Raw genomic sequence first — 26294 nt, 5'->3', positions numbered from 1 at the left:
TGAAACCGACCCATATGCCAGAAAAAAAGGGAAAAATCAAATCCACACACCAACCGTTGAAAAGGCATCGGCATTCATCGGCAAGGCGCCATCTAAATTACCGGTGCCGGTTCCTTTGTGTGCGCACAGCCGGCCGTGCACCGATTCGGGAAGTGTTGTTCCCATTCTTCGCGGTAACTGCTGCGCAGACGAATACCGTATGTGGGCAATGGCAGCGATCGTGCGCCCTACGTACCGTTCCGTTCGATGTTCGATCGTGCAAAGGGGGGAAAATCTCGCAAACGGTTCGTTCTTTGATGGTGATCGTCGTCCACCAGCGTTGCCAATGCGGTGGGGAAAATTACTTCGCATCATTTGCATGCACGCAGATGCCATCCGAACGATCGGGGTCCTCTATCGGTGTGACCCGGTATTTGCTTGGTTTGCTTTTTTTGGGGCGTTGGAAGATTATCAACATCCCCCGGGGTCGCCGGTACGAACGGCAGCGTACGGTGTTGCACTATAGCGCCTTATTTGGTGCAATAGGGTGTTCTTGTGTATTTTCCACGCCCTTTGCGTTGTAGTTCGCTTCGGGGGAGGAAACGGGGCCAAAGAGCAATATTACATCAACGATAATTGGAGTTTTAACACACACCGACCGTTGTTAAGCCACCCGGGTTGATGGAGCGTGATTAAAAGTCTTTAAAAAAAATCAATGCAAGAATGTTGATGATGAGACACCACCAAAAATTCTACCCATCAATTCGTTTTTAACAAATTTAATTCCTACAAATAATTTTCAGAAATTGCTCAAAACCTTGAGATATAAAAAAAATCTTGAAAATTTCATCAGGAGTTCTTTACACAACTTACGAATACTCAACAAATTACTCAAACAACTTCAATTTATCACTCTCTCAGCTTAAAATATCCTCTGCAATATGTAGACTTTTTCGTAAAGTACTCCCAAAGCAATAACTTTGCTATTGAAAAATTACATAAATGGTTTCCTTTAAACCTTGATGAGCGATCAATGAATACATTTTTGTAGTGAGACGATCGACCCTTTAAGTTCCAAAAAAGGCTAACTAATGCCTCTCCCAAATATCAAAAAATGCATCAGACTCTTTCCATTCGACATGTTTGATACCATTTGTTGATCCTGTTGACATTATTGACCTGTTCGTCATATGATAATCTCTCAGCACGCTTCCATGTTCATCAACATGATTTCCTCTAACGCACACGTCTTTTATAAAGAAGAATGCTGGTTGCTTTTTGCTACAAAACGATGAAGGGTACACCGATTAACTACAAACCGATTCCGATGCATTTTGCACCCCATTGCACTATCCTGCCTTATGTTCAGCTGGGTGCAATGATTTGTTTATGTGGCCATTATTCTTCACCACCAGTCCGTAACAATCCTGCCAACGCAGAAGGATGGTATGGAAAACAGCAGCAGCAGCAGCATCAACCGCCGCTCGAATGCATGGACATGGATGCGCAACAGTCTGGTTTTGTTGCCGTTTTGTCGGTATCTACGTACGATCTCCCAACCGTGTGGGAAGCCGTGCGCTTCCACTGCACTTTACACGGATATGAAAAAGGGATCTCCGGGAGGGCGACCGGTTTCCCGGGGCGGGATATCTTTCCCGGTAAATCTTGGGTCAAGATGGAAGGCAACGTATAGAGACGGCCAGCCCGATCAAGATCGTCTATCGGATGCATATTAGAATGGTCGGGTATGATGCTCGCACAGCGGGTCGGGCAGATTGCATTTGACGTGATCTACCGGTAATTGCATAGTGCTGCTAGTGCATGGTTCTGCCACCCAATCGTGACTTTCATAGTGATAGAGGAATTTCTCCGAACGTGTTTGGAATTATCACATCGGTACAACCGGTCACAGTTTGAAACATCATAATTTGCTTTTCAACGGGACGTCACTTAGCAGTGGAACCGACATGTTTGACCGCAAGTCTACGAAACTCATCGACCGCATAAGTATTATGGGTCATGCTGACATACGGCTTAGGACATGCTTAATTATTTGATCAACATTTGATCACAGAGCCTTCCATTGAAAGGTCTTTCACTCACGACATGCAACATCGTCCAAGTCCCCAAAAACCACATTCGGCATGTAGTACATGCCATTATTTGCTCATTGACAATGCCACGAGCGGCTCATTTGTAGCTTCATAATGGGTACGTGCATTCCGTTTGATGACTTTACCTTATGGTCACATGACTGTTGCAAGAATAATTCCCCGTTTTGGGTAAAAGAAAAAGAGCCCACAACAAGCCACCACGAGCTCTGCTTAACGAGCTTTCACGCCCTCTCGATGCAAAACCCGGTGCACCGCTCTTCGCGCGGGGATGTGTCCGGAGCCTGCACGCGCATATGATGCTGCCCTCTTGCGCTGAACCCATGAATTATTCATCTGCAGCTCCTAGGGAACCTGGTCGAGTAGGCGCAAACGTGCCCGGCACAACGAGCTGCCAACAAGCCGCTCGCCACTCGCCGAAGTACTCACTTAAAATGGCATTAGCCGAGTGGCGCCTCAGACCACCGCGAACCGACGAAAGCTTCTTCACGTGCTTGCAGCATTCCCGTGGACAGCTGTTCATAGGTACAGAAAAAAAGCCCAAGAGGAAAGAGGGAACCCCTACTTCTGCTAGGGTATGATTATCGCTACTGGCACTGGCCAGTTCTCGGGAGCAGATTGGATGCGGTGAGACTTTGGCAGCATCTTTGCAATCACACAACAAACCGCTACGTATCACGACCACGCAACCGAAGGTGAGGAAGCGGCACACAGGGCGGTGATTATGGAGATGGGCTATGCGAGATTCATTCCGTGATTTGCACCTTATGCAAAAGTGCAACCCATCGATCAACGGAATCCCAGCGATCGGAAGCCGCGATTAAAGCTGGTCGAGACGAGCAAAAAAGGGAATCCGTACATAATGGGGAACTATGTTCGAGCCGTTGTTCGCCGTCAACACCGGGACGACTCTGTTGAACAAATTGCACAAGCAAAGTTTACGACTTTTTTCAACGCACAACGGCAACATCTGGTCGAGCTGGTGGTTAATGGTGTCGGAAACATTACAGACAAACTAGCAAATCCTGATGAAAGCTGAACCTGACTTATAAGGCGAAGCGATTCGCAAGGAGCCAGATGCATTTTTTTTTATTCAATTTTCATACACAACTGCAAAAAAAGTGGTGGCCTATCCGGAGGATATTACTTTATATTGAATATTGACCTATAAACTTTATGGCGCAGTTGTTGTGTCCGGAGTATTGGTTGTGTTCACAATGCAGTAAACGAAACGGAGCTCCGGATCAGAAGTAACTTCAGTAAACGACGAAGTTCCGCAGCGCAGAACTATCCTGCACACATCTTCTCACGCCTTGTTCCAAGTATAAAACAACAAAGAATTTCAATACAATTTGTTTTTCCCGCCTAAGATCGCGCGTAAACATCGCAGATCGACCGGCTTTATCGAGCTCATCATTCAAATCTGCAGCACATAAAACCACAACAACAAGCGGAGCCAATATTTACCTTCCAACCAACAGATCGTTACTGTCTGGGGCGAAAAATTTACGACCCCATCACCCCAGACACTCCCCGCGGACCGTTGTTCGGTAGCATCATTGTTTCCCACTGTCCAACAGCAAAGCGACAACTTTTGTACGAAAATACACCAATCAACTGTAGACATTGAGCCCGGACCGGGCAGCAGAAAGCATATACATGTAGACCAACCATACCATGACGGATGAATGCCAAACGGGAGAGTTTGGCAATCGGAAAACCACAAACAAAACGGACCCGAAGGCAATTAGTTGCCCTCGAAATGTGCGCATGATCATTTGTGTTTGAACAGTGGAAAAATATGAAACAAACCAGCTATACCCTCCAACCTGAACGATACTTTTGGGGCTTTATTGCATTTACGAAGAATTCCTCACAATAACAAAATCCTTCCGAATTACATTGTATTCTTGGGTTGGAAGCTTGGAAGTAGAAGATTCCCGTTTGCGGTTTGCTGACATCCCAAGATGGAAGGAGTTTCATTTTCTCTTCAACCCCATTTGTTCGGCCCATAAACTCATCGAGCGGGATCGTTTTTTTTCCATTAGGAAGCTTATCTGTAATGTGACGTAAAATGGTAAAAGTGATCGGTTCTACACCATTCAAAATACCATTATCGTCATCCGCTGTTCATAAACGCTTGAACCACAGTGGAAGCGGTGGAAGTTGGAAAAACACACCCACCACACCCACCGAAAAGCGGGAAAAGAAGGTGTCGACAGACAATTCGAATGCATTTTGGATCCGATTAGCTAAACGGTGGATCAGCAGATCGACAGTACCGTGCGGCCGTCGCTGTATCAGCCGCCCCGATACGTTAATGACCTTCGAATGATCGCGCCTTGGAAAAGCACAAACAAACTGATCAAACGAACCGATCAGCGGGTGTAGAAAAGGGTGATTGATCGGAAAGCTTACCGGACGGAGCGGTTTTTCTTTCGGTTTAAATAACGGAAATAATGATCGTTTTATTATAATTTGACCTCACCCATTACTTTTATCTAAATCGTATTCAAACGATGCATTTTATGCAAGGTGCAGTTGTTGGAAATAATTTTCATCAAGATCTCTACAGATCGAACTATTCCCATCACTCTAGAATGGCTCGTTGAATTTAAATTTTGGAATCCATTTTTAATTTTCCTTATATACGATTGATGAGTTCCAGGTGAAAACTTGGAGACGTTTCTGTATCTGAATCTTTTTACGTAGAATTGGAATGCGTTGAGGTAGATGTGGAATTCTTGTCACTTTCAGGATTTTGCTCAAGATGAAGTTGATTCCATATGTTCGAGTTGTGAAGCGTTCTCTGCATACTCCACTTCAAGCTACAAGAAATGGTAACAAAAATTACCTTTTATATTCTCAAAAAACCCTGTAATAGATTGTTGTTTTGTTGAAGCATATTTATGCAAATGTAGCAAAACGCATTCCCCTTTGGCAAGACGCAAACATACTCTGACATAAGAAAAAAAGAACAAACTCGCCGCAATTAATCATGCAAGAACGTGCGGTAGCTCCGCGTTGCTGATAATGAATTCATAATACTGGTGCCCTTAAGCGGGTGCACCCATTCCAACGAGACCACCCAGAAGTTCGCCAGCACGCACACGATGAACTCGGGGCATGAAGCTCCTTACACCAGATTTGGTGATTGAAATTCGATAAATTCACCCCCAGCCCCTTTCCGCGTGTTGGGGCCACAAATTACCGACGTGCAAGTGGCGCTTTCACGCAAGGTGCGTCGCATAAGTGCAATCGCGCTGGAAAGTACCCGTGAGGTTAACGATCGCAGACAGGAAATTAATTAGCTCAATGTGTTTGCCCACAGGATCACCGCACCGCGACATGTGCTTCCTGCTTAAACCCTTGCGCCTTCATCACTTTGTGCCCTAAGAGCTCCTTATGAGGCACGATGGAGAGATGATAAAAATGGATACTCCCGAAAATAGCCCAAAGTCTTCATGCGAACCGAAGGCAACGATGCCAACGTTCACTTCCAAATCGCGCTAACCTTCAGCAAACTTTCAGAAGTTTGCCAAAGCGCACGTTTAATAATCAATTACGCACAGTGGATGCGCTTCCTCGGGTGGGGTAAGGGTCATAAATCATTCAATGTTGGTTTTTAATTATACACACCAGGCGCAGTGAGATGATGGAAGGTTTTTTGTTTTCAGTTCCTTACGAGTTGTTTACATTTTTTGGGAAAAGAATGCCTTCATTTTGAATCAATTTCAATCGATAAACGTTAGTAAAAATCAATTCGAAAAGCGTTGCAGCATAGCACTATTTAATTACCCAGGGCTAATGTAGCAGCAGTGAACGATAAAGATTGCATAAATACCTAACCCAAAGGCAGCATCAACATAAATAATTCTTCAAAAGACCTTACAATTACATTCAATTATTCTGTCGATTGAAACAGTGGCGAGTGAAACGTAAACGTACTCGCGTGTTGGAACTTATCCATCGCCGGACAGAAGTGTTGGTCCGATCGGCTCTTGATTATCAATTAACAACCAATTTTTCATTCAAAATAACACATCAACGTTCGTCCGACTGGGCAGGAGCATAATTAAATATTGATCCTCGGTGTCTCGGTGGCAAACAACCGTGCCCCGGAGCCAGCCCGATTCCACCCGTTTTGCCATATAATTACTGGATATTTGTTACAAAATATGATGCGCATTCGTGCAATCAAACCATTCGGCCGGCCATTCACTCACGATTGGCCTTTTTTTTTTCGTTCCTCCCAAGCAGATAAATAAAAGCCACTTTTCATCTGCGCCCTAAACGCGCGCTTTCTCTTTTGCTCTCGCCCTGTTTTTTTCCCCTACCACCAATTAGAACCCAAAGGATAACAGCAAACCTTTGGCCACTCGAGTTCTTGGTGTTCTCGGTATAAGGAACGAGTGCCCTGAGAAGATTCTTGACCGCCCGGGTAGCATTATTTATGCTCGTAAACTGTTGCCTGAGCGTCCTACTCATACCTGTGCCAACATATCTTCTACTATTTATTCAATCTCTCCCTTCCTTTCACGGGCTCTTTCCTGTGTTTAGGAGTGGTTCATGACAAAAACGAAAAAAAAAATGCAGAAAATAAAGAAGCCGCCAAAAGTATCAGCTCAGCTGCGTTACGAATGCCGGACCTGGGAAGTGATAGGAGTGTCCACAATCATCCGAAAAACCGGACAGCGATACAATCTTGGACACTTTATGCTTTGTGCTTAGATTCGAATTCCGTACCACCGTACTGTGGCCTGCAAAAGGGACACGAAGCACACGCTTGCATAGTTTTCTCACTCGTAAAGACAGCGACCAATTTACCTGGCTGCGATAGCAACGAAAAAGAATATTTCAACAGCGGCCACATATCCACTCCCTTCGAAAGCTCATGATCGGTTTGGGAAAAACAATCGTACAGTAAAAACAAAAGGGCCGAACCTTTTTCGGGACAGCTGTCTGGCGCACAGGAAGCGCTCGAGAGCGAGGGCTTACATACTGTCCTTGATAAAACGTTCGCTTCCACGCCATCCAATACCATGCGGGTGGTAGATTTATGTGTTCCTTTATCACACCTACCGAACCTGGCTAGGCAGCGTAAAATCCGGCGTAAAAACCGGCAGCACTGCACACTGCCACCATGTCAGCACCAGATGCCCAGATTCATTCGGTATGTGTCCTTCGTACGAACAAACATTTTTAAATGCAGCGCTACGAACACGGGCTCGTAGCCACGCCAGGAAGCTTCAATTCCACGAATACGCACTCTCACAATAACGCACTCAACAATGCGCACCGGAATGTAAGCAATTAAAAAGCCGATTGTTAGCATCTCGAAAAGGGCTCCCGCATCAGGAGGGGTTCCCATTTCGCCTTCTTAAGCATGTGGTCTCGAGCTAAACGAGGGACAACAGTACGGGTTTGAGGTAATGCAAGGCACGCATCTTGTGGAAGAGCAATGGATGCTTTGTTCAAAACGGTTCATTTTCCTACTGCAACGTTTAAGCTAATGTTAAACTGATGTAAAGAGCCACTAATAGGATTTTCACAGCGAAAAACAATTCGAATCAGAAGTCGATTTATTAAAGTACAAATTTTGATAATCTCTGGAGATTCTAGAATATTTAAAAATTCCTTTATCTCCAAAGATTCATGAATGTAAATCATATTCAATCAACAGTAATTCGTCGTTCTGTTTCTTGTGATAAGGAAAAATTCTAAAAGTCGTTCAATTTCCGCTTGATAAAAATAATACCTAAATGATCTACATGAGATCTTCCTACTTGAGATTTATTTGGTCTAAAGATCTGTCCTGATTCTGGGAATTGAAGACTCCCGAAAATCCCTACATCTCTCGATCACATTCACCCAACTCTAGTTCAAGCTCCTTCATTAATTATAGTTATTTAACAGTACAACTTAGTTTGTAAAAGAAATTTTTCGAATGATCTCTCGTGAAAATCGATCTCCTTTATGAAGAGAAACAGCAACTCCACCCAAAACCAGTCGTAAAATAGTGCCATTACTCATAACTCTGTGGGGTATTGTAACTTCATTAACACGTACAACCCTATAATTAACAGCCACAAATTAAAGCCTCACGAATCGGCATCAACCACAAACCCACCCAACCCGATGGCTCACAGTTCCTGCTGGAGATGCTGCTGGAGTAAACATTCTCCCCCAAAAACTCCTTGGGTTCTTATTCTAATTAGAAATCGAACAAGCGTACGCACCTTGCCGCCCGGAGTGCCGTGGCCGATGCTGTCGCCATAGCTGTTTCGTTCGTCGCGGTCGGTTCCGTACCACAGCCGGAACAGCACCGTCACCAACGCCACTCCAACCCATCGGGTCGGGGTGCTCTGTCTGGTCTGTGTCTACATCGCGGCTTTCGCGTCGCAGCATCTCCTCTACCGACATATCGTCATGATCCTGACGAATCCCGCTCACGGCCCTCACACTCAGTGCCACCAGCAGTAACGTCACCACCGCACCGCACCACACAAAATTCGGTCGTCTGGAACACATTTCGAATCTCATTCTCACTTTCTATTGCTCACTTGCTTCTTTCCCGCTGGGGGCTCTTCTTTTCAACCCGCACTGTTTCACGATCGCACACACGCGTTTGCTTCCGTTTCTGCGGCGAAACGATCACGCAGCATTCGCACAAAATCGCACCCTAATCACTGCACTGTGAGGGCAGCGCACTTGCTTCTTTTGCATTCTTCGCACACTTGCTTATTCACTTCTCGCTTACTTATCACAAAGTAATGGGGAGCTTGCACAATACTACGCGCTAACTATCGGCATCCAGCAAAACTCGCTTGTTCCAGCGTGAATCTGAAGAATCTGTAAATGAAAAGAAAAGAAAGAAAGAAGGTTTAACAAACATTTACATCTCATTTTCTAACGAACTATCCTAGGTACTAGGTATTGAACGTAATAGTTGAATCAAATATTCCTCAAGAACGTTGATCCTCCCGCAAAATGCCCGGTGGTATAGTTTTATAAACTCGATAAATAGCTGATGACACGTAAAAATCAGCACCATTACGCTACTGGGTGTTGGTTTTATACTTCCATCATAAAAGCTGATCTATTCCGCTGTTTTGAATTTCTTCCCGTCGTCGTCCAACTCAACGCGGGCGCCAATTCTTGCCGAATGTCTGAACCGGTAATGAACGGGCTCCGAGCGATGTTAAAGCATGCTTTTTTTTTGTCTCGAGATCGAATGTCAAAAATCAGCTGCCCGTCCGTAAAATAAGCCTGTAAGAATCCAACTCGCAAGCAAACCGGTTTCTGAGCACGACGTCCACCGGCAAAATACCGTCCACTGTTATCGCTATCGTAGTTCCAGCCCGTGCCTTCGTGGCGTGGAAGTTTATTGGTCTGGGCCGTAAATACCCTACGCATAAGTGGCGAAAAATTATTCAATTCGACGATATTGAACAACTGTGATCCACTAATCTATCAGCCTTTTGGCCCATTGTGTCCTGTTTGCTGGATGTGTGGAGACGGCCAACGAATAGGCAATGTGCTTGTCTGAAAGAAACCTGTCTGCCAAACGTCTAGAGAAACCTGGACGAGGTTTATGAGGAGCGTTTTTCGATGAACTACTATAATGTAGTCAATGCGAATATTTAAATCTGTGCTTTAGCTAACATTCAACAATCACTTGCATTCAATACGGTCAGTGATGTTGGAACAAAATGAGGAAGGAAGAAGTTGGACAATAATGAAGGAATAGATATGCAAAGATGGTGTTTATATTGAAGCTACAGTATGGCGAAACGATCCACAAAAACATACTCTAATCTCCCCGAGCTACAAGTTTCTAGCTGAACCAACCAACCATATCATATGGATCATTGCGTGCGTGAGAAAGTTCATCAGCAGTTCTTCATTTCCACAAACTATCTCCATAACCTAGTCCGGCCGTGAGGGAAAAGGTGTGATTTTAGGGCGGGAAAAACAACACCTACGATCGATCTTTATTGCTGTCAATAAACGCCGGAGATCTTCGTAGGTAAACATTAGCTATTAGGTTTTTTCGGAAACGTTTGTGTCAAAATACGAAAAACCATTCCTTCGTCCGGGTAAAGAGATCCTAAAAATTTCGTCTCATTTGTTTGTCCGCTTTGCTGCACATTCCAAACATTACACGCACTATCGAACGCTGAAGAAAAGCAAGAGTAAATGCGCGCTGCAGTTCGTACGGGAACGGGCGGGATGCCGCCATTGCGAATGGAATGGAATGTTCATTGCATTGCATTGCGCCCCATGAAGCTCACTTAGCAAAAACGAGCAAATAATGCGCCCGATTATGTTGCGGAACAAGTTGCCAATAAAACAACGCCGGTACTTCCTTCGCGGGTCTGGGAACCCTTTCATGGGTTTTTGTTTTCACCCCTGTGCCCCGTTCTTTTCACATTATTTTGGGACGAAAAAGAACCAACTTACCGACTTCAGCAGCACAAAATCATTGCCAGCGGTTGCATTCAGGAACCGCTCGTCTGCAATACCACCGTCATCACCATCAGCATCGCCATCGTCATCGGTAGTGTGCTGAGGTACTGCTTTATGCACTGCCAGCGATGGCTGCAACCCGGCGGAAGGCGTGATGAAAAATGGCATTGCATTGATAAGGGCGTCTATAATTACTTTCTTTTGCAGCAGTCCGCAGCCAGCGAAGGAGGTGCCGAAGGTGGAAAGAATGGGCTCATGCTGACCACCGGCTTCTTTGCTCGAAGCCTTATACGCAACCACCTCTTTCCAGGTCCTTTCGCGTGTCAATTAGTGGCTTTTTCGTTAGCTAAATGCTCTTTTCTCGCTACACGCTGGAATTAAGACACTGTGTACCGGACCCACACACGGACCGCACTTTGCCAAGCGAACTACATCAATTACGGCAGACGCGCGTGATCGCCATTTCCTTCGCAAGCGAGCACTTCGCACAGCGCTGTTTCGCTTTTATCCTCGTGCACAATGTTCACTTTGATCGGTCGGGTTGATCGATAATTTCTCACGCACTTCACATTCAAGTTTGTCAGGTGCCTGCGCACGGGCGTATACGCTTGTCGTATCTTATCGCAAAATCGCGAAGAAAACCACGCCACTGTTGATGCGTAGCATCGCGTTGCTTTGCACTTTTCCGACCGCTCGAAACCGTGACAGAGCAGTCCGACGTCGCCTGAATCGCGGATTCGGTTTTGTGCACACGCGGATTTGGCTATTTTAAGCGATCCAGTTTGAAAGAACACGCCGGTCCGCAGTTGCCGGCTCAGGACGTACGGCGGATTGTCACAGCTAATGCAATGCCACTGTACTTGGGAAATGGGTTTCGTGTGGTTGCATCAAACGGGGACCCAACTTTAACTCGCTCTCTTTATGCGTTTGACGGCAATAATACTGAATCACCCAAACTTATGATAACATTACACACTATCATTCATTACACTTTGCTAGCGACCGCACAAACACGACCGATCACTGCGAACCGCACGATTCAACATCCCGAAATGTACTGATCGTGCGGGGATGGAAAACTCGGATAAATGCGCTGCTCTCAGCATCCGCACGTGTAATTCTCTCCGGTCGCAATTCCTCTCGCGTTTCGATTTGAAAAGTGGCCGCTTATGTGTGGACCGTGAACTTCACTGTTTATTTGAATTATTGTATGTTATTGAAGTTTGTGTTGAACGTTGAAGGGACGTAAAACTAAAATTGTATTTCTAATCATTTAAAAATGTTTCAAGTTGCTAAACATAAAAACCTCCTCGTTAGCACTGTAACGCGGTTTGAGAGGACGTGAAATGTTGTTAGAAAGAGAGAATGTTTGGTGTTGGAACTAAGAGAACATTCTCTTTCCATGGGATGATGCTGCCTTTACATCCACGTGGTTACCGGCGTATTTTGAATTACATTGTTGTGAAAATAAGTTATTTACAATCGATTTCAAATAATGAATTATAGAATATTTGATTTAATGTACGTCAACAAGTTAGCTGTATTATAGTTTGATCATTTTTTTATGCTTATTTTCCACGTTTGACCTTTTCTAGCGATTTATTTGTAAAAATTGACTGTACATTTTCGAAACAAGCTTAAATATGGAATTAAATAAACATATTCGCATTTTTAGTCTAAACAGCTACTCGATAAAACCAATCGTTCGCAACATTTGAATTGTGAAATATTTCACACACGTCGAATTGAAATATTTCATTGGTCCGTTGTTGCATACAAATTGCACACCCTGATACCGGAAGTGCAACGGTTCACTACGGTTCAGTTGAGATCAGTCACTATTGAGAAGACTGATTTCTCATTGACAAACTATTAAGTGATGTGTTTCGAAATTCTTACGATTAAAATGTATGACCAAATTTTACTTTATTTCATCTTTTCGAAATGGCTCTTTGGTACTGGCTATACAACTGAGTTTGTTTAAAAGAAGTCGGTACATCCCTGAAACTGCATACTTGTCATATCGTAGGGAAGATTACCAATTACCAATAGTGCCTACCGACGGAAAAGTCTTCAAACGAATGTAAATTGTACCTTTGATTAAGCTAACATTAGCTATAACCAATATGGTCTGGCCGTTTCTTTAGAATTAAGTAAAAAAATGATTCATTCTCGTAAATATGTAAAATACTTTTCAAACACCTTATTCCTGTGGGGTATCCCCTTAGTTACATAGTATTTCCTTAACGAGACTATCATGCACACCGCTGGATCATGATCTTCCCGTTACCGTAGTGAAACTAGTCTACACACCCATCAAACACTTGAAGCTCGATACTCGATGCAACTTTGCTGACCTTTACCTTTCCCCGAACGAGCGCTAATCTTGCCACAATTAGCTGTAGAACTTTAGCGCCTGGAATCACTGACGTCCACCACCATTGCACCAACCTGCACACTGCCTTTGAAACAATTCTGTGCCGATCACGTGTATGGATGCGCCTAATAACCGGACGGTAGCGATCGATTGCTGATCGAACATCCCGTACTATGCAGGAATCGGTTTACACGTCCCTTCTATCGCTGGTAGTATTGTAATGAGTGGAATATTTACTTCACTGCTACGGCTCAACGTGCACGACACATACGCGATAGTGTCGCTCCGGTCAGTAGATGCTGTCACCTGGATAGTGGAGGTGCATTAAAATCACTGACAACATATTCAATGATTCCCAGTAACCATCTCCATGAAATGGTGGCTTATCAACGCTTTACTGTTCCTGTTGACTTACGGGTGTTGTTATTTCCGGAAAATCAGAGACGGTTCCGGAACTCAGGGAAACTTTCATGAAGCTGTGAGAACCAAGGATTTTCCTGCGTTAAGTTTTTCTCCATTTCACTCCATCGACACGTACATCGAGTTCCCACCTGCACGAGCAGAACTTACTCAAAATTCGACCCAGAACAAAGCCTCCATGGGGGATTTGACCAGTAGAGACTCCGGCTCCCCATGCTCACACAGTGGTAAATAATTCAACTTTAATTGATCAGTCATATCCATCTTGATTTGCGCACTGTTTGTTCCGCCGTTCACCATCGCCACCTCGCAGCTTTGCGTCACACTCTAACCAGTAGTCTAACTCGAATTCTAATCCACCCCCAGCTAGATGGGCATTAGTCAGACGCGGTGTTCCCCGTACATCAAAACGTCGCTACAGCCAGGCCCAACTGGATCTGTGGGTGTATTGGTGCACGTTGCACTACTCCGACGCTAATAAGCTCCAGAAGCTCACGATTCTCGCTGAACGCTCGTGGAGGGTTGCATCCGCAGTTCGATTTTCGTTCATAAATAAACGCCGTCATTCGAACGGAGGGTGATTCCACTCAACACGCTCGCCACTGACACGGAACATTTAAGCCGATAACTTCCCCAACCTGGATGTCACGCAAAGCTGTAGCAGTACGGTGTGCGCTTAGTGATTTTTGATCCCGATAAAAGGTGGCATATGTTTTCCGGTCCAGGTGATCGCAGCTCACACGTGTAATTGATTATTGTGTACCAGTGTTGCCACAGTACCGCCGCACTACAGCATTGCCGAAATGGGTTCGAAGGTGCATCATGCGGGAGTTTCGCACTCGGCTGGTGGCGTGAGATTTGTTGTCATTCTTTGCTTCACCGCTCTGTTGGGAGTTGCAATGGCTTGTGTAGGTATTTGCTCGTGTCCATCTGAACAGTGTACGACATTAGGTTGTGATCCGATGATGGAAGGCTGCTGTAGATTAATGGTCGCACTAAGATCAATCATTGAAGGCTCATTATCTGCGATTGTTAATTCCCCAGAACGGTGGCTACAAGATACGCATGAAAAAGATTGAAAACTGTGCCGGTGCGGATGCAGTTATTACGGCCGATGAAAACTTCACCGTGGTGCTGACGAAAAATTGTGATATCAAATCGCGGGGCTGTGTGCGATTTAAGGACTTCAAGACGGGCAATGCCAAGTACACCATTTCCAAGGACGGTGTGCAGGTGCTCCAGGGTTCGATGGACATCTGTGACCAGGCATCCCGGCCCAGACGTACCGAGAACATTGCCGAGCTGTTACGAAGTCTAGGCGTACCGGAAAAGTGTCCGATTGAAGCGGTAAATAGGAACCCTAACCGGACATACTGGGATTCTGGAACCGACTGAACGATCATTTCTCTCTTCCAGGGCCAAATCTGTACCGAGCCCAATCAGGTGGTGAATATTAATCGCTTCAAACAATATCTTCCACTTGCACGGGGTGCTATTGCCGTAGACGTTTCCGTTCAACATGATTCGGTACGTGTTGTTTGAAAGATTCTTTTCAAAATGAGCTATATTCATTGCTCCTTTTTTATCCTGTGTTTGATTTTGCAGGGCAAAAGTTGCTTCAAGGTTCGCTTCGACATAACCAAGTAGAACGACAGCGAGATTTCGACCTTTCTGTGACACATGTTAGAGAGCAAGCAATCAAATTGTTTTCTTTAAATAATAAAATATGTCATACAATTGCTTTTATTGCAACCAGGTCCAAAGGTTTAACATGTTTTTGCAATATCACACACATACATTGATTACATATCAGTACACAAAAATATGTATGCGGTTATTTTAGGAAAATATAGTGCAATAAAGGATAATTTGGTTCCTGAGGGGCAAGTTTTTCCATTGAAATGGTCTAGGAAGATCCAGCCTTCACAGGATTTATTCACAGATCCTTTATTTAGATGGGTCATGTGCAAAGCATGTCCGTGATAGTATTAATCGCAATTGGTTTAGATGACTACTATAGTAGCCTACCTTCTTAAGTATCTATCAGGCTTCAAATCAATTGAATCCCCGAATTGAATCCCCGAAACCCCAATCAATTGAATCCCCGAAACGAAGATTTAAGATTCTTCACAAATCCCAGATGGTCCAAAGTTGAATGCTGTAACACATTCTAACAACAGCTGGCCACTAAATTTTCTCTTGAATTTCATAACGAAACGATTACTCAATAACAACATTAGGTAATGTCAGCGTCTGATAAGTATATAAGCATGCTATTATCGATATCAGGGAATGATTATAACTCACGATTTGGATAGTGAACCCATAACCGGATATTATAATCTCTCCTGGGTATTTGCCCTGAAATGTTTGACTTTCCTGGACTTCATTAATGCGAAGCGGCATCCTTGCGTACAGGGAAACGATCGGGAAGGGATCTAGTCGTATCACATGAAAGATCAGCACAGTAGCCACAACACCACCCAAACTATGTCACTCCCTCTTGAAGCTAACACAATACTTCACTTCATACATCAACACTTCAAAATGAACTGCAATTTATTATCAAAATAAAAATTGCATCCGATTGTCTAGATTCTAGCGCAAAGGAAAAGCGCTTTATTATTGTCAACAGTAAAATGATGGAATAATTCAAACTCTGATGGTGGTTTAGTAATTATTGGTTTGAACTCGTCCACAGTAAGAACGCCCAGTCGGTATCAATCTCCTATTTCCTGTTGTATCGAAGTATATAACTCCATGGCTGAAGTCCGGCCATTCACCAAAGTTGTGACTGCTGCTCAACAAACTAGTGTGCTCCAAAATGGTGTCCACCAAACTGTGTTTGAACGTTCTGTTTTTCGTTGGTGTAATTGCACGTGGTTCTTTGGCTTGCGTATGTATCGATCATGAACGTGTCTAGCCGACCAGGCAACTCATCCCTCCCAACTCTGTTCTATTGCGTGCAGAAAGATGGATACTCCATCAAGGTTAATAAAATCGAAAACTGTGCCGGACCGGATGGCATTATAACGCTCTCGGATGATGCCGGTCTCACCATGCAGGACGATTGTTCCCTCGTGCTAGAGGGATGCGCAAAGGTGAAAGATTTCACCACAGCAACCGGTACCGTCAGTGTGTCGAAGAATGGGAAGCAAATGTTCAAGAAACAGTTCGACCTGTGCAAGGCAGGATCTAAACTACCGTTCGTCAAGGATTTTCTGCCCGGTGGCGTTTGTCCTCAGAGTGAGGTAAGGTCGTTTTCCGCTGTGAAGTCACGGTCGAAGAGTTACCAAAATCATGAATTTATGCTCCTTTCAGAGTGAAATGTGTGCCGATCCGGATAGGAAAATCCCGATGGACCGCTTTAAGAAGATGATGGGCATCATTAAAGGCTCCATGGCGGTCGAAATTAACCTCGATCACGATACGGTACCACATAGAGACTGAGATCTAATCTCATACACATAAGTTTAAACAAGTATTCTTTTCTATTTCTAGGGTAAAAGTTGCATCAAGATTGAGGCAGAAATTTCCAAATGAAAATGTTTTTTTTTGTATGAAATAAATCATTTCAATGAAGCAATCAAAGAGACATTATGTAAATAAAGTAAGATCAGGTCCAAATTGATCGCAGTTGATCGCATATCATGGAAAGTTTTTTTTTATACAAAATAAAAACTTTAAACACGTCGTCTAGTGAAGCAGCAATCAGTCATTGTTTGCCTATTTTTATTGAGGGAAATTTAAACACAGACAGCTTTTAAATACTGTCACACTAAAATAGAGTACTGCGTCAATGATGACTGTAAATCCCCATTAAATGTCTGCTTTATGCAAAAAACAAACGCTCTCAGCTGTATGGGCATGTATTTGTACGCGGAGTATTAGTGGTGAATTTCAAATATCATCACAGTTGATATCATCAGTTTGTTTTGAACTTGTTTCACTCCAAACACTCGCATTATTTCGTAATAGTTTTTGCGCCCTACAACCTAACACAGTCGCGCACTCCATCCGATAAGCGTTGCACTTAATTACACCGGAAATGTACCGTCGATTGAGTATTTGCATCCAAACGAATGAGCACGGGATGCGTTTGGATTATAAATATAAACCCGGGCACTGTGCCCGCTGATTAACTCGTGCACGATTGACTACCTATCCGGCATTACAATGAACTTTCCCCGCAGTGTAATAGTGTTTTTGGGAGTGCTTCTGTTGGGGCACGCAAAAAGAGCCAGAGCTTGTGTAAGATATCAACCGTGTGTAGTGCGCGAACGAGCTGCAAGCTAAACTCATTTTCTTCCCTGTTTTAAAGAACGGTGGCTACGAGTTTATCGTTCACAGCATCGACAACTGTGCCGGGGAGGGACAGGTCGTCACGATCGATCCCAAGTCAACCGTCACACTTACGGAGGACTGCAAGGTGAAGTCAAAGGCTACCGCACGGACCACAGGATTCAAGCAGGCAGAGGTACGGTTTGGCGTGGAAGTTTAAAGTTTGGAAGCATACCTATACCCTTCGAATGTATTTACCAGATGGAGGTAACCATCACCAAGAACGGTCTACCGGTCATGAAGGAGACGGTGGACATTTGTGCGAATCTGGATGATGCGGCGAACGATAAGGAGGCAGCAGAAATCATCACCATGTTTGGCGTTCCCGATCATTGTCCGGTGTCGGCGAGTGAGATTCGTACGGATGAAAGTCAGACGTATAGTTTGGAGAAGTACAAACACCATCTACTGGTGGCACAAGGACGATCGATCATTGATGTGCGCGTGAAACATGATAAGGTAAGGTTGCTGTTGTATAAGAGCTTCAAAGTTCTGTATATTTTTGAAAAAAAAAATGGGAAGATACAGCTACAGTTCCACTCTTTTTCTAATCCCAGGGGGAAAGTTGCTTTAAGATTGACGTGGAGGTTACCGCACCAAATCTTCTAGGCTAACGAGCGGACAGCGTGTAGAGAGAGTTGAAGTACTTCATCACAAAAAAAAAGTAGTTTAGCATAATTCGAGTTGAATAAAATAATTGACATCAAACTCCAGAGCAAATAAGGGTAATTTTATATAAAACATTCGTTTCTTTGTGATAAATTAAATGCAGAGAAGAATATCGGCTTAGTGACTTTAAAGTATAAACGAAATTGCACCAGGATTTCCGAATGTAAAGGAGAGCATCCACGGAAGAGGTAGCCCCTAGTACAGCAATTTTGCACGAAAACCACCACCGGAAGAGGTAACATCTAGTACAGCAATTTTGCTTGAAAACCACCGAAAACTGCTTCGAAAACTACCAGTTTCCGAATTTATAGTACCAGGAGAGCATCCACGGAAGAGGTAGCACCTAGTACAGCAATTTCGCTTGAAAACCACCGAAAACTGCTTCGAAAACTACCAGTTTCCGAATATATAGTACCAGGAGAGCATCCACGGAAGAGGTAGCACCTAGTACAGGAATTTTGCTTGAAAACCACCGAAAACTGCTTCGAAAACTACCAGTTTCCGAATTTATAGTACCAGGAGAGCATCCACGGAAGAGGTAGCACCTAGTATTGCGCCGTAAGGTATGCAATGTTTATACACTAACTTTGCAACCAATTTTCCGCCGTAAGGTATGCAATGTTTATACACTAACTTTGCAACCAATTTTCCGCCGTAAGGTATGCAATGTTTAAACACTAACTTTTCATACAAACCAGCTGTTTTCAGATTTCCGATACCAGGAGAGCATGTTGTTCAAGAGGTGACATCTTCCATCCCCCTCCCCCCTTCCCCCGACAAGATGGCGCGCAAGATGGCGGCCAAGTTGGCGGCCAAGATGGCGGACACAAGATGGCGGACAAGATGGCGGACACAAGATGGCGGCCAAGATGGCGGACAAGATGGCGGACATAAGATGGCGGCAAGATGGCGGACAAGATGGCGGACAAGATGGCGGCCAAGATGGCGGCCAAGATGGCGGACAAGATGGCGGACACAAGATGGCGGACAAGATGGCGGCCAAAATGGCGGACAAGATGGCGGCCAAGATGGCGGACAAGATGGCGGCCAAAATGGCGGACAAGATGGCGGACACAAGATGGCGGCCAAGATGGCGGACAAGATGGCGGACACAAGATGGCGGACCAGATGGCGGCCAAGATGGCGGACAAGATGGCGGCCAAGATGGCGGACAAGATGGTGGCCAAGATGTCGGACAAGATGGCGGCCAAGATGGCGGAAAAAAGATGGCGGCCAAGATGGCGGCCAAGATGGCGGCCAAGATGGCGGACACAAGATGGCGGCCAAGATGGCGGACACAAGATGGCGGACAAGATGGCGGCCAAGATGGCGGACAAGATGGCGGCCAAAATGGCGGACAAGATGGCGGACACAAGATGGCGGACAAGATGGCGGGCAAGATGGCGGACACAAGATGGCGGCCAAGATGGCGGACAAGATGGCGGCCAAGATGGCGGACACAAGGTGGCGGACAAGATGGCGGCCAAAATGGCGGACAAGATGGCGGACAAGATGGCGGACACAAGATGGCGGCCAAGATGGCGGACACAAGATGGCGGACAAGATGGCGGCCAAGATGGCGGACAAGATGGCGGACAAGATGGCGGACACAAGATGGCGGCCAAGATGGCGGCCAAGATTGCGGACACAAGATGGCGGACAAGATGGCGGACACAAGATGGCGGCCAAGATGGTGGACAAGATGGCGGGCAAGATGGCGGACACAAGATGGCGGACACAAGATGGCGGACAAGATGGCGGACAAGATGGCGGCCAAGATGGCGGACAAGAAGGCGGACAAGATGGCGGACACAAGATGGCGGACAAGATGGCGGACAAGATGGCGGCCAAGATGGCGGACAAGAAGGCGGACAAGATGGCGGACACAAGATGGCGGAAAATATGGCGGCCAAGATGGCGGACAAGATGGTGGACAAGATGGCGGCCAAGATGGCGGACACAAGATGGCGGACAAGATGGCGGACACAAGATGGCGGACACAAGATGGCGGACACAAGATGGCGGACAAGATGGCGGACAAGATGGCGGCCAAGATGGCGGACAAGAAGGCGGACAAGATGGCGGACACAAGATGGCGGACACAAGATGGCGGACACAAGATGGCGGACACAAGATGGCGGCCAAGATGGCGGACACAAGATGGCGGACACAAAATGGCGGACAAGATGGCGGACAAGATGGCGGACACAAGATGGCGGACACAAGATGGCGGACAAGATGGCGGACACAAGATGGCGGACAAGATGGCGGCCAAGATGGCGGACAAGATGGAGGCCAAGATGGCGGACAAGATGGCGGCCAAGATGGCGGACAAGATGGCGGCCAAGATGGCGGACACAAGATGGCGGACAAGATGGCGGCCAAGATGGCGGACAAGATGGCGGCCAAGATGGCGGACACAAGATGGCGGACAAGATGGCGGCCAAGATGGCGGACACAAGATGGCGGACACAAGATGGCGGCCAAACTGGCGGACAAGATGGCGGACAAGATGGTGGCCAAGATGGCGGACACAAGATGGCGTACAAGATGGCGGCCAAGATGGCGGACAAGATGGTGGCCAAGATGGCGGACAAGATGGCGGCCAAGATGGCGGACACAAGATGGCGGCCAAGATGGCGGACACAAGATGGCGGCCAAGATGGCGGACAAGATGGCGGCCAAGATGGCGGACAAGATGGCGGACACAAGATGGCGGACAAGATGGCGGCCAAGATGGCGAACAAGATGGCGGACATAAGATGGCGGCAAGATGGCGGACAAGATGGCGGCCAAGATGGCGGACAAGATGGCGGACAAGATGGCGGACAAGATGGCGGACACAAGATGGCGGACAAGATGGCGGGCAAGATGGCGGAAACAAGATGGCGGCCAAGATGGCGGACAAGATGGCGGCCAAGATGGCGGACACAAGATGGCGGACAAGATGGCGGCCAAAATGGCGGACAAGATGGCGGACAAGATGGCGGACAAGATGGCGGCCAAGATGGCGGCCAAGATGGCGGCCAAGATGGCGGCCAAGATGGCGGACACAAGATGGCGGCCAAGATGGCGGACACAAGATGGCGGACAAGATGGCGGCCAAGATGGCGGACACAAGATGGCGGACAAGATGGCGGCCAAAATGGCGGACAAGATGGCGGACACAAGATGGCGGACAAGATGGCGGGCAAGATGGCGGACACAAGATGGCGGCCAAGATGGCGGACAAGATGGCGGCCAAGATGGCGGACACAAGATGGCGGACAAGATGGCGGCCAAAATGGCGGACAAGATGGCGGACAAGATGGCGGACACAAGATGGCGGCCAAGATGGCGGACACAAGATGGCGGACAAGATGGCGGCCAAAATGGCGGACAAGATGGCGGACAAGATGGCGGACACAAGATGGCGGCCAAGATGGCGGCCAAGATTGCGGACAAGATGGCGGACAAGATGGCGGACACAAGATGGCGGTCAAGATGGCGGCCAAGATGGCGGACAAGATGGTGGACAAGATGGCGGACAAGATGGCGGACACAAGATGGCGGTCAAGATGGCGGACAAGATGGCGGACACAAGATGGCGGACAAGATGGCGGACACAAGATGGCGGCCAAGATGGCGGACACAAAATGGCGGACAAGATGGCGGACAAGATGGCGGACACAAGATGGCGGACAAGATAGCGGACAAGATGGCGGACAAGATGGCGGACACAAAATGGCGGACAAGATGGCGGACAAGATGGCGGACACAAGATGGCGGACAAGATAGCGGACAAGATGGCGGACAAGATGGCGGACACAAGATGGCGGACAAGATGGCGGCCAAGATGGCGGCCAAGATGGCAGACACAAGATGGCGGCCAAGATGAAGGACAAGATGGCGGACAAGATGGCGGACACAAGATGGCTGACACAAGATGGCGGACACAAGATGGCGGACAAGATGGCGGACACAATATGGCGAACAAGATGGCGGTCAAGATGGCGGATAAGATGGCGGACAAGATGGCGGACACAAGATGGCGGACAAGATGGCGGCCAAGATGGCGGACACAAGATGGCGGTCAAGATGGCGGACACAAGATGGCGGACACAAGATGGCGGACAAGATGGCGGACAAGATGGCGGACAAGATGGCGGCCAAGATGGCGGCCAAGATGGCGGACAAGATGGCGGCCAAGATGGCGGACAAGATGGCGGCCAAGATGGCGGACACAAGATGGCGGACACAAGATGGCGGCCAAGATGGCGGACACAAGATGGCGGACACAAAATGGCGGACACAAGATGGCGGACAAGATGGCGGACAAGATGGCGGACACAAGATGGCGGACAAGATGGCGGACACAAGATGGCGGCCAAGATGGCGGACAAGATGGCGGACAAGATGGCGGACAAGATGGCGGCCAAGATGGCGGAAAAGATGGCGGCCAGGATGGCGGCCAAGATGGCGGACACAAGATGGCGGACAAGATGGCGGCCAAGATGGCGGACAAGATGGCGGCCAAGATGGCGGACACAAGATGGCGGACAAGATGGCGACCAAGATGGCGGACACAAGATGGCGGACACAAAATGGCGGCCAAAATGGCGGACAAGATGGCGGACAAGATGGCGGCCAAGATGGCGGACACAAGGTGGCGGACAAGATGGCGGCCAAGATGGCGGACAAGATGGTGGCCAAGATGGCGGACAAGATGGCGGCCAAGATGGCGGACACAAGATGGCGGACAAGATGACGGACACAAGATGGCGGCCAAGATGGCGGACAAGATGGCGGCCAAGATGGCGGACAAGATGGCGGACACAAGATGGCGGACAAGATGGCGGCCAAGATGGCGGCCAAGATGGCGGCCAAGATGGCGGACACAAGATGGCGGACAAGATGGCGGACACAAGATGGCGGACAAGATGGCGGCCAAGATGGCGGACAGGATGGTGGCCAAGATGGCGGACAAGATGGCGGCCAAGATGGCGGACACAAGATGGCGGACAAGATGGCGGACACAAGATGGCGGACAAGATGGTGGCCAAGATGGCGGCCAAGATTGCGGACAAGATGGCGGACACAAGATGGCGGTCAAAATGGTGGCCAAGATGGCGGACAAGATGGTGGACAAGATGGCGGCCAAGATGGCGGACACAAGATGGCGGACAAGATGGCGGACAAGATGGCGGACAAGATGGCGGACACAAGATGGCGTACAAGATGGCGGGCAAGATGGCGGACAAGATGGCTGCCAAGATGGCGGCCAAGATGGCGGACACAAGATGGCGGACAAGATGGCGGACACAAGATGGCGGACACAAGATGGCGGACAAGATGGCTGACACAAGATGGCGGACAAGATGGCGGCCAAGATGGCGGCCAAGATGGCGGACAAGATGGCGGACACAATATGGCGGACAAGATGGTGGCCAAGATGGCGGACACAAGATGGCGGACAAGATGGCGGACACAAGATGGCGGCCAAGATGGCGGCCAAGATGGCGGACACAAAATGGCGGACAAGATGGCGGACAAGATGGCGGACACAAGATGGTGGACAAGATAGCGGACAAGATGGCGGACAAGATGGCGGACACAAGATGGCGGACAAGATGGCGGCCAAGATGGTGGACAAGATGGCGGACACAAGATGGCGGCCAAGATGAAGGACAAGATGGCGGACAAGATGGCGGACACAAGATGGCTGACACAAGATGGCGGACACAAGATGGCGGACAAGATGGCGGACACAATATGGCGAACAAGATGGCGGTCAAGATGGCGGATAAGATAGCGGACAAGATGGCGGACACAAGATGGCGGACAAGATGGCGGCCAAGATGGCGGCCAAGATGGCGGACACAAGATGCCGGTCAAGAGGGCGGCGTAAGATGGCTGACACAAGATGGCGGCCAAGATGGCGGCCAAGATGGCGGCCAAGATGGCGGACACAAGATGGCGGACAAGAGGGCGGCGTAAGATGGCTGACACAAGATGGCGGCCAAGATGGCGGACAAGATGGCGGTCAAGATGGCGGCCAAGATGGCGGACAAGATGGCGGACAAGATGGCGGACAAGATGGCGGCCAAGATGGCGGACACAAGATGGCGGACAAGATGGCTGACACAAGATGGCGGCCAAGATGGCGGACACAAGATGGCGGTCAAGATGGCGGACACAAGATGGCGGAAAAGGTGGTGGAAAAGATGGCTGACACAAGATGGCGGCCAAGATGGTGGACACAGGATGGCGGACAAGATGGCGGACACAGGATGGCGGACAACATGGCGGCCAAGATGGCGGCCAAGATGGCGGCCAAGATGGCGGCCAAGATGGCGGACACAAGATGCCGGTCAAGATGGCGGACAAGATGGCGGACACAAGATGGCGGACAAGAGGGCGGCGTAAGATGGCTGACACAAGATGGCGGCCAAGATGGCGGCCAAGATGGCGGCCAAGATGGCGGCCAAGATGGCGGCCAAGATGGCGGACACAAGATGGCGGACAAGATGGCGGCCAAAATGGCGGACAAGATGGCTGCCAAGATGGCGGACAAGATGGCGGCCAAAATGGCGGACAAGATGGCGGACAAGATGGCGGACACAAGATGGCGGCCAAGATGGCGGACAAGATGGCGGACACAAGATGGCGGACCAGATGGCGGCCAAGATGGCGGCCAAGATGGCGGACACAAGATGGCGGACAAGATGGCGGACACAAGATGGTGGCCAAGATGGCGGACAAGATGGCGGACACAAGATGGCGGCCAAGATGGCGGACAAGATGGCGGCCAAGATGGCGGCCAAGATGGCGGACAAGATGGCGGACACAAGATGGCGGACAAGATGGCGGACAAGATGGCGGACATAAGATGGCGGCAAGATGGCGGACAAGATGGCGGCCAAGATGGCGGACACAAGATGGTGGCCAAGATGGCGGCCAAGATGGCGGCCAAGATGGCGGACAAGATGGCGGCCAAGATGGCGGACAAGATGGCGGACACAAGATGGCGGACAAGATGGCGGCCAAGATGGCGGACAAGATGGCGGACATAAGATGGCGGCAAGATGGCGGACAAGATGGTGGCCAAGATGGCGGACAAGATGGCGGACAAGATGGCGGACACAAGATGGCGGCCAAGATGGCGGGCAAGATGGCGGACACAAGATGGCGGCCAAGATGGCGGACACAAGATGGCGGACAAGATGGCGGCCAAAATGGCGGACAAGATGGCGGACAAGATGGCGGCCAAGATGGCGGCCAAGATGGCGGACACAAGATGGCGGCCAAGATGGCGGACACAAGATGGCGGACAAGATGGCGGCCAAGATGGCGGACACAAGATGGCGGACAAGATGGCGGCCAAAATGGCGGACACAAGATGGCGGGCAAGATGGCGGACACAAGATGGCGGCCAAGATGGCGGACAAGATGGTGGCCAAGATGGCGGACACAAGATGGCGGACAAGATGGCGGCCAAAATGGCGGACAAGATGGCGGACAAGATGGCGGACACAAGATGGCGGCCAAGATGGCGGACACAAGATGGCGGACAAGATGGCGGCCAAAATGGCGGACAAGATGGCGGACAAGATGGCGGACACAAGATGGCGGCCAAGATGGCGGCCAAGATTGCGGACAAGATGGCGGACAAGATGGCGGACACAAGATGGCGGTCAAGATGGCGGCCAAGATGGCGGACAAGATGGTGGACAAGATGGCGGCCAAGATGGCGGACACAAGATGGCGGTCAAGATGGCGGACAAGATGGCGGACACAAGATGGCGTACAAGATGGCGGACAAGATGGCGGGCAAGATGGCTGCCAAGATGGCGGCCAAGATGGCGGACACAAGATGGCGGACAAGATGGCGGCCAAGATGGCGGACAAGATGGCGGACATAAGATGGCGGACAAGATGGCGGCCAAGAT

At 48.2% G+C, this 26294-nt stretch overlaps 4 protein-coding genes across 4 annotated transcripts in view; 3 read left to right on the top strand and 1 right to left on the bottom strand.

Annotated features, from left to right (window-relative positions):
• The window catches only part of LOC128305416 (laminin subunit alpha-1), a 79620-nt gene extending 70987 nt beyond the window's left edge, over positions 1–8633 (bottom strand). The window contains exon 1 of the mRNA XM_053042850.1: positions 8330–8633. Coding sequence (XP_052898810.1) covers positions 8330–8633 — 304 coding nt within the window. The remainder of the gene's footprint in view (positions 1–8329) is intronic.
• Positions 8634–13887: 5254 nt separating this feature from the next.
• On the top strand, positions 13888–15098 carry LOC128305421 (uncharacterized). The gene is made up of 4 exons (XM_053042854.1): positions 13888–14264; positions 14401–14703; positions 14773–14883; positions 14962–15098. The coding sequence occupies exons 1-4, from the start codon at positions 14160–14162 to the stop codon at positions 15001–15003; spliced, it is 561 nt and encodes a 186-aa protein (XP_052898814.1). The 5' UTR covers positions 13888–14159; the 3' UTR covers positions 15004–15098.
• Positions 15099–16180: 1082 nt separating this feature from the next.
• On the top strand, positions 16181–16979 carry LOC128300440 (uncharacterized). Its single transcript, XM_053036495.1, has 4 exons — positions 16181–16252; positions 16326–16607; positions 16678–16788; positions 16858–16979. The coding sequence occupies exons 1-4, from the start codon at positions 16181–16183 to the stop codon at positions 16897–16899; spliced, it is 507 nt and encodes a 168-aa protein (XP_052892455.1). The 3' UTR covers positions 16900–16979.
• A 553-nt stretch (positions 16980–17532) lies between these two features.
• Positions 17533–18320, top strand: LOC128304708 (uncharacterized). The gene is made up of 4 exons (XM_053041921.1): positions 17533–17607; positions 17678–17833; positions 17899–18156; positions 18255–18320. The coding sequence occupies exons 1-4, from the start codon at positions 17533–17535 to the stop codon at positions 18309–18311; spliced, it is 546 nt and encodes a 181-aa protein (XP_052897881.1). The 3' UTR covers positions 18312–18320.
• The last annotated feature ends 7974 nt before the right edge of the window (positions 18321–26294 follow it).

Source organism: Anopheles moucheti, chromosome 3 (genome assembly GCF_943734755.1).
Source record: "Anopheles moucheti chromosome 3, idAnoMoucSN_F20_07, whole genome shotgun sequence".
In the NCBI taxonomy this organism is placed as follows: domain Eukaryota; kingdom Metazoa; phylum Arthropoda; class Insecta; order Diptera; family Culicidae; genus Anopheles; species Anopheles moucheti.
Note: the sequence above shows the minus strand (reverse complement) of the source record. Positions and strands in the feature narration are given on the sequence as shown.

Bases quoted from the DNA above. Each gene is read 5' to 3' on its own strand.
- LOC128305421 (XM_053042854.1), top strand. From the start codon at position 14,160: ATGGGTTCGAAGGTGCATCATGCGGGAGTTTCGCACTCGGCTGGTGGC. The intron at 14,265-14,400 runs GTAGGTATTTGC...TTAATTCCCCAG, and splicing joins TGGGAGTTGCAATGGCTTGT to AACGGTGGCTACAAGATACG. The intron at 14,704-14,772 runs GTAAATAGGAAC...TCTCTCTTCCAG, and splicing joins AAAAGTGTCCGATTGAAGCG to GGCCAAATCTGTACCGAGCC.
- LOC128300440 (XM_053036495.1), top strand. From the start codon at position 16,181: ATGGTGTCCACCAAACTGTGTTTGAACGTTCTGTTTTTCGTTGGTGTA. The intron at 16,253-16,325 runs GTATGTATCGAT...TATTGCGTGCAG, and splicing joins CACGTGGTTCTTTGGCTTGC to AAAGATGGATACTCCATCAA. The intron at 16,608-16,677 runs GTAAGGTCGTTT...TGCTCCTTTCAG, and splicing joins GCGTTTGTCCTCAGAGTGAG to AGTGAAATGTGTGCCGATCC.
- LOC128304708 (XM_053041921.1), top strand. From the start codon at position 17,533: ATGAACTTTCCCCGCAGTGTAATAGTGTTTTTGGGAGTGCTTCTGTTG. The intron at 17,608-17,677 runs GTAAGATATCAA...CCTGTTTTAAAG, and splicing joins CAAAAAGAGCCAGAGCTTGT to AACGGTGGCTACGAGTTTAT. The intron at 17,834-17,898 runs GTACGGTTTGGC...TGTATTTACCAG, and splicing joins CAGGATTCAAGCAGGCAGAG to ATGGAGGTAACCATCACCAA.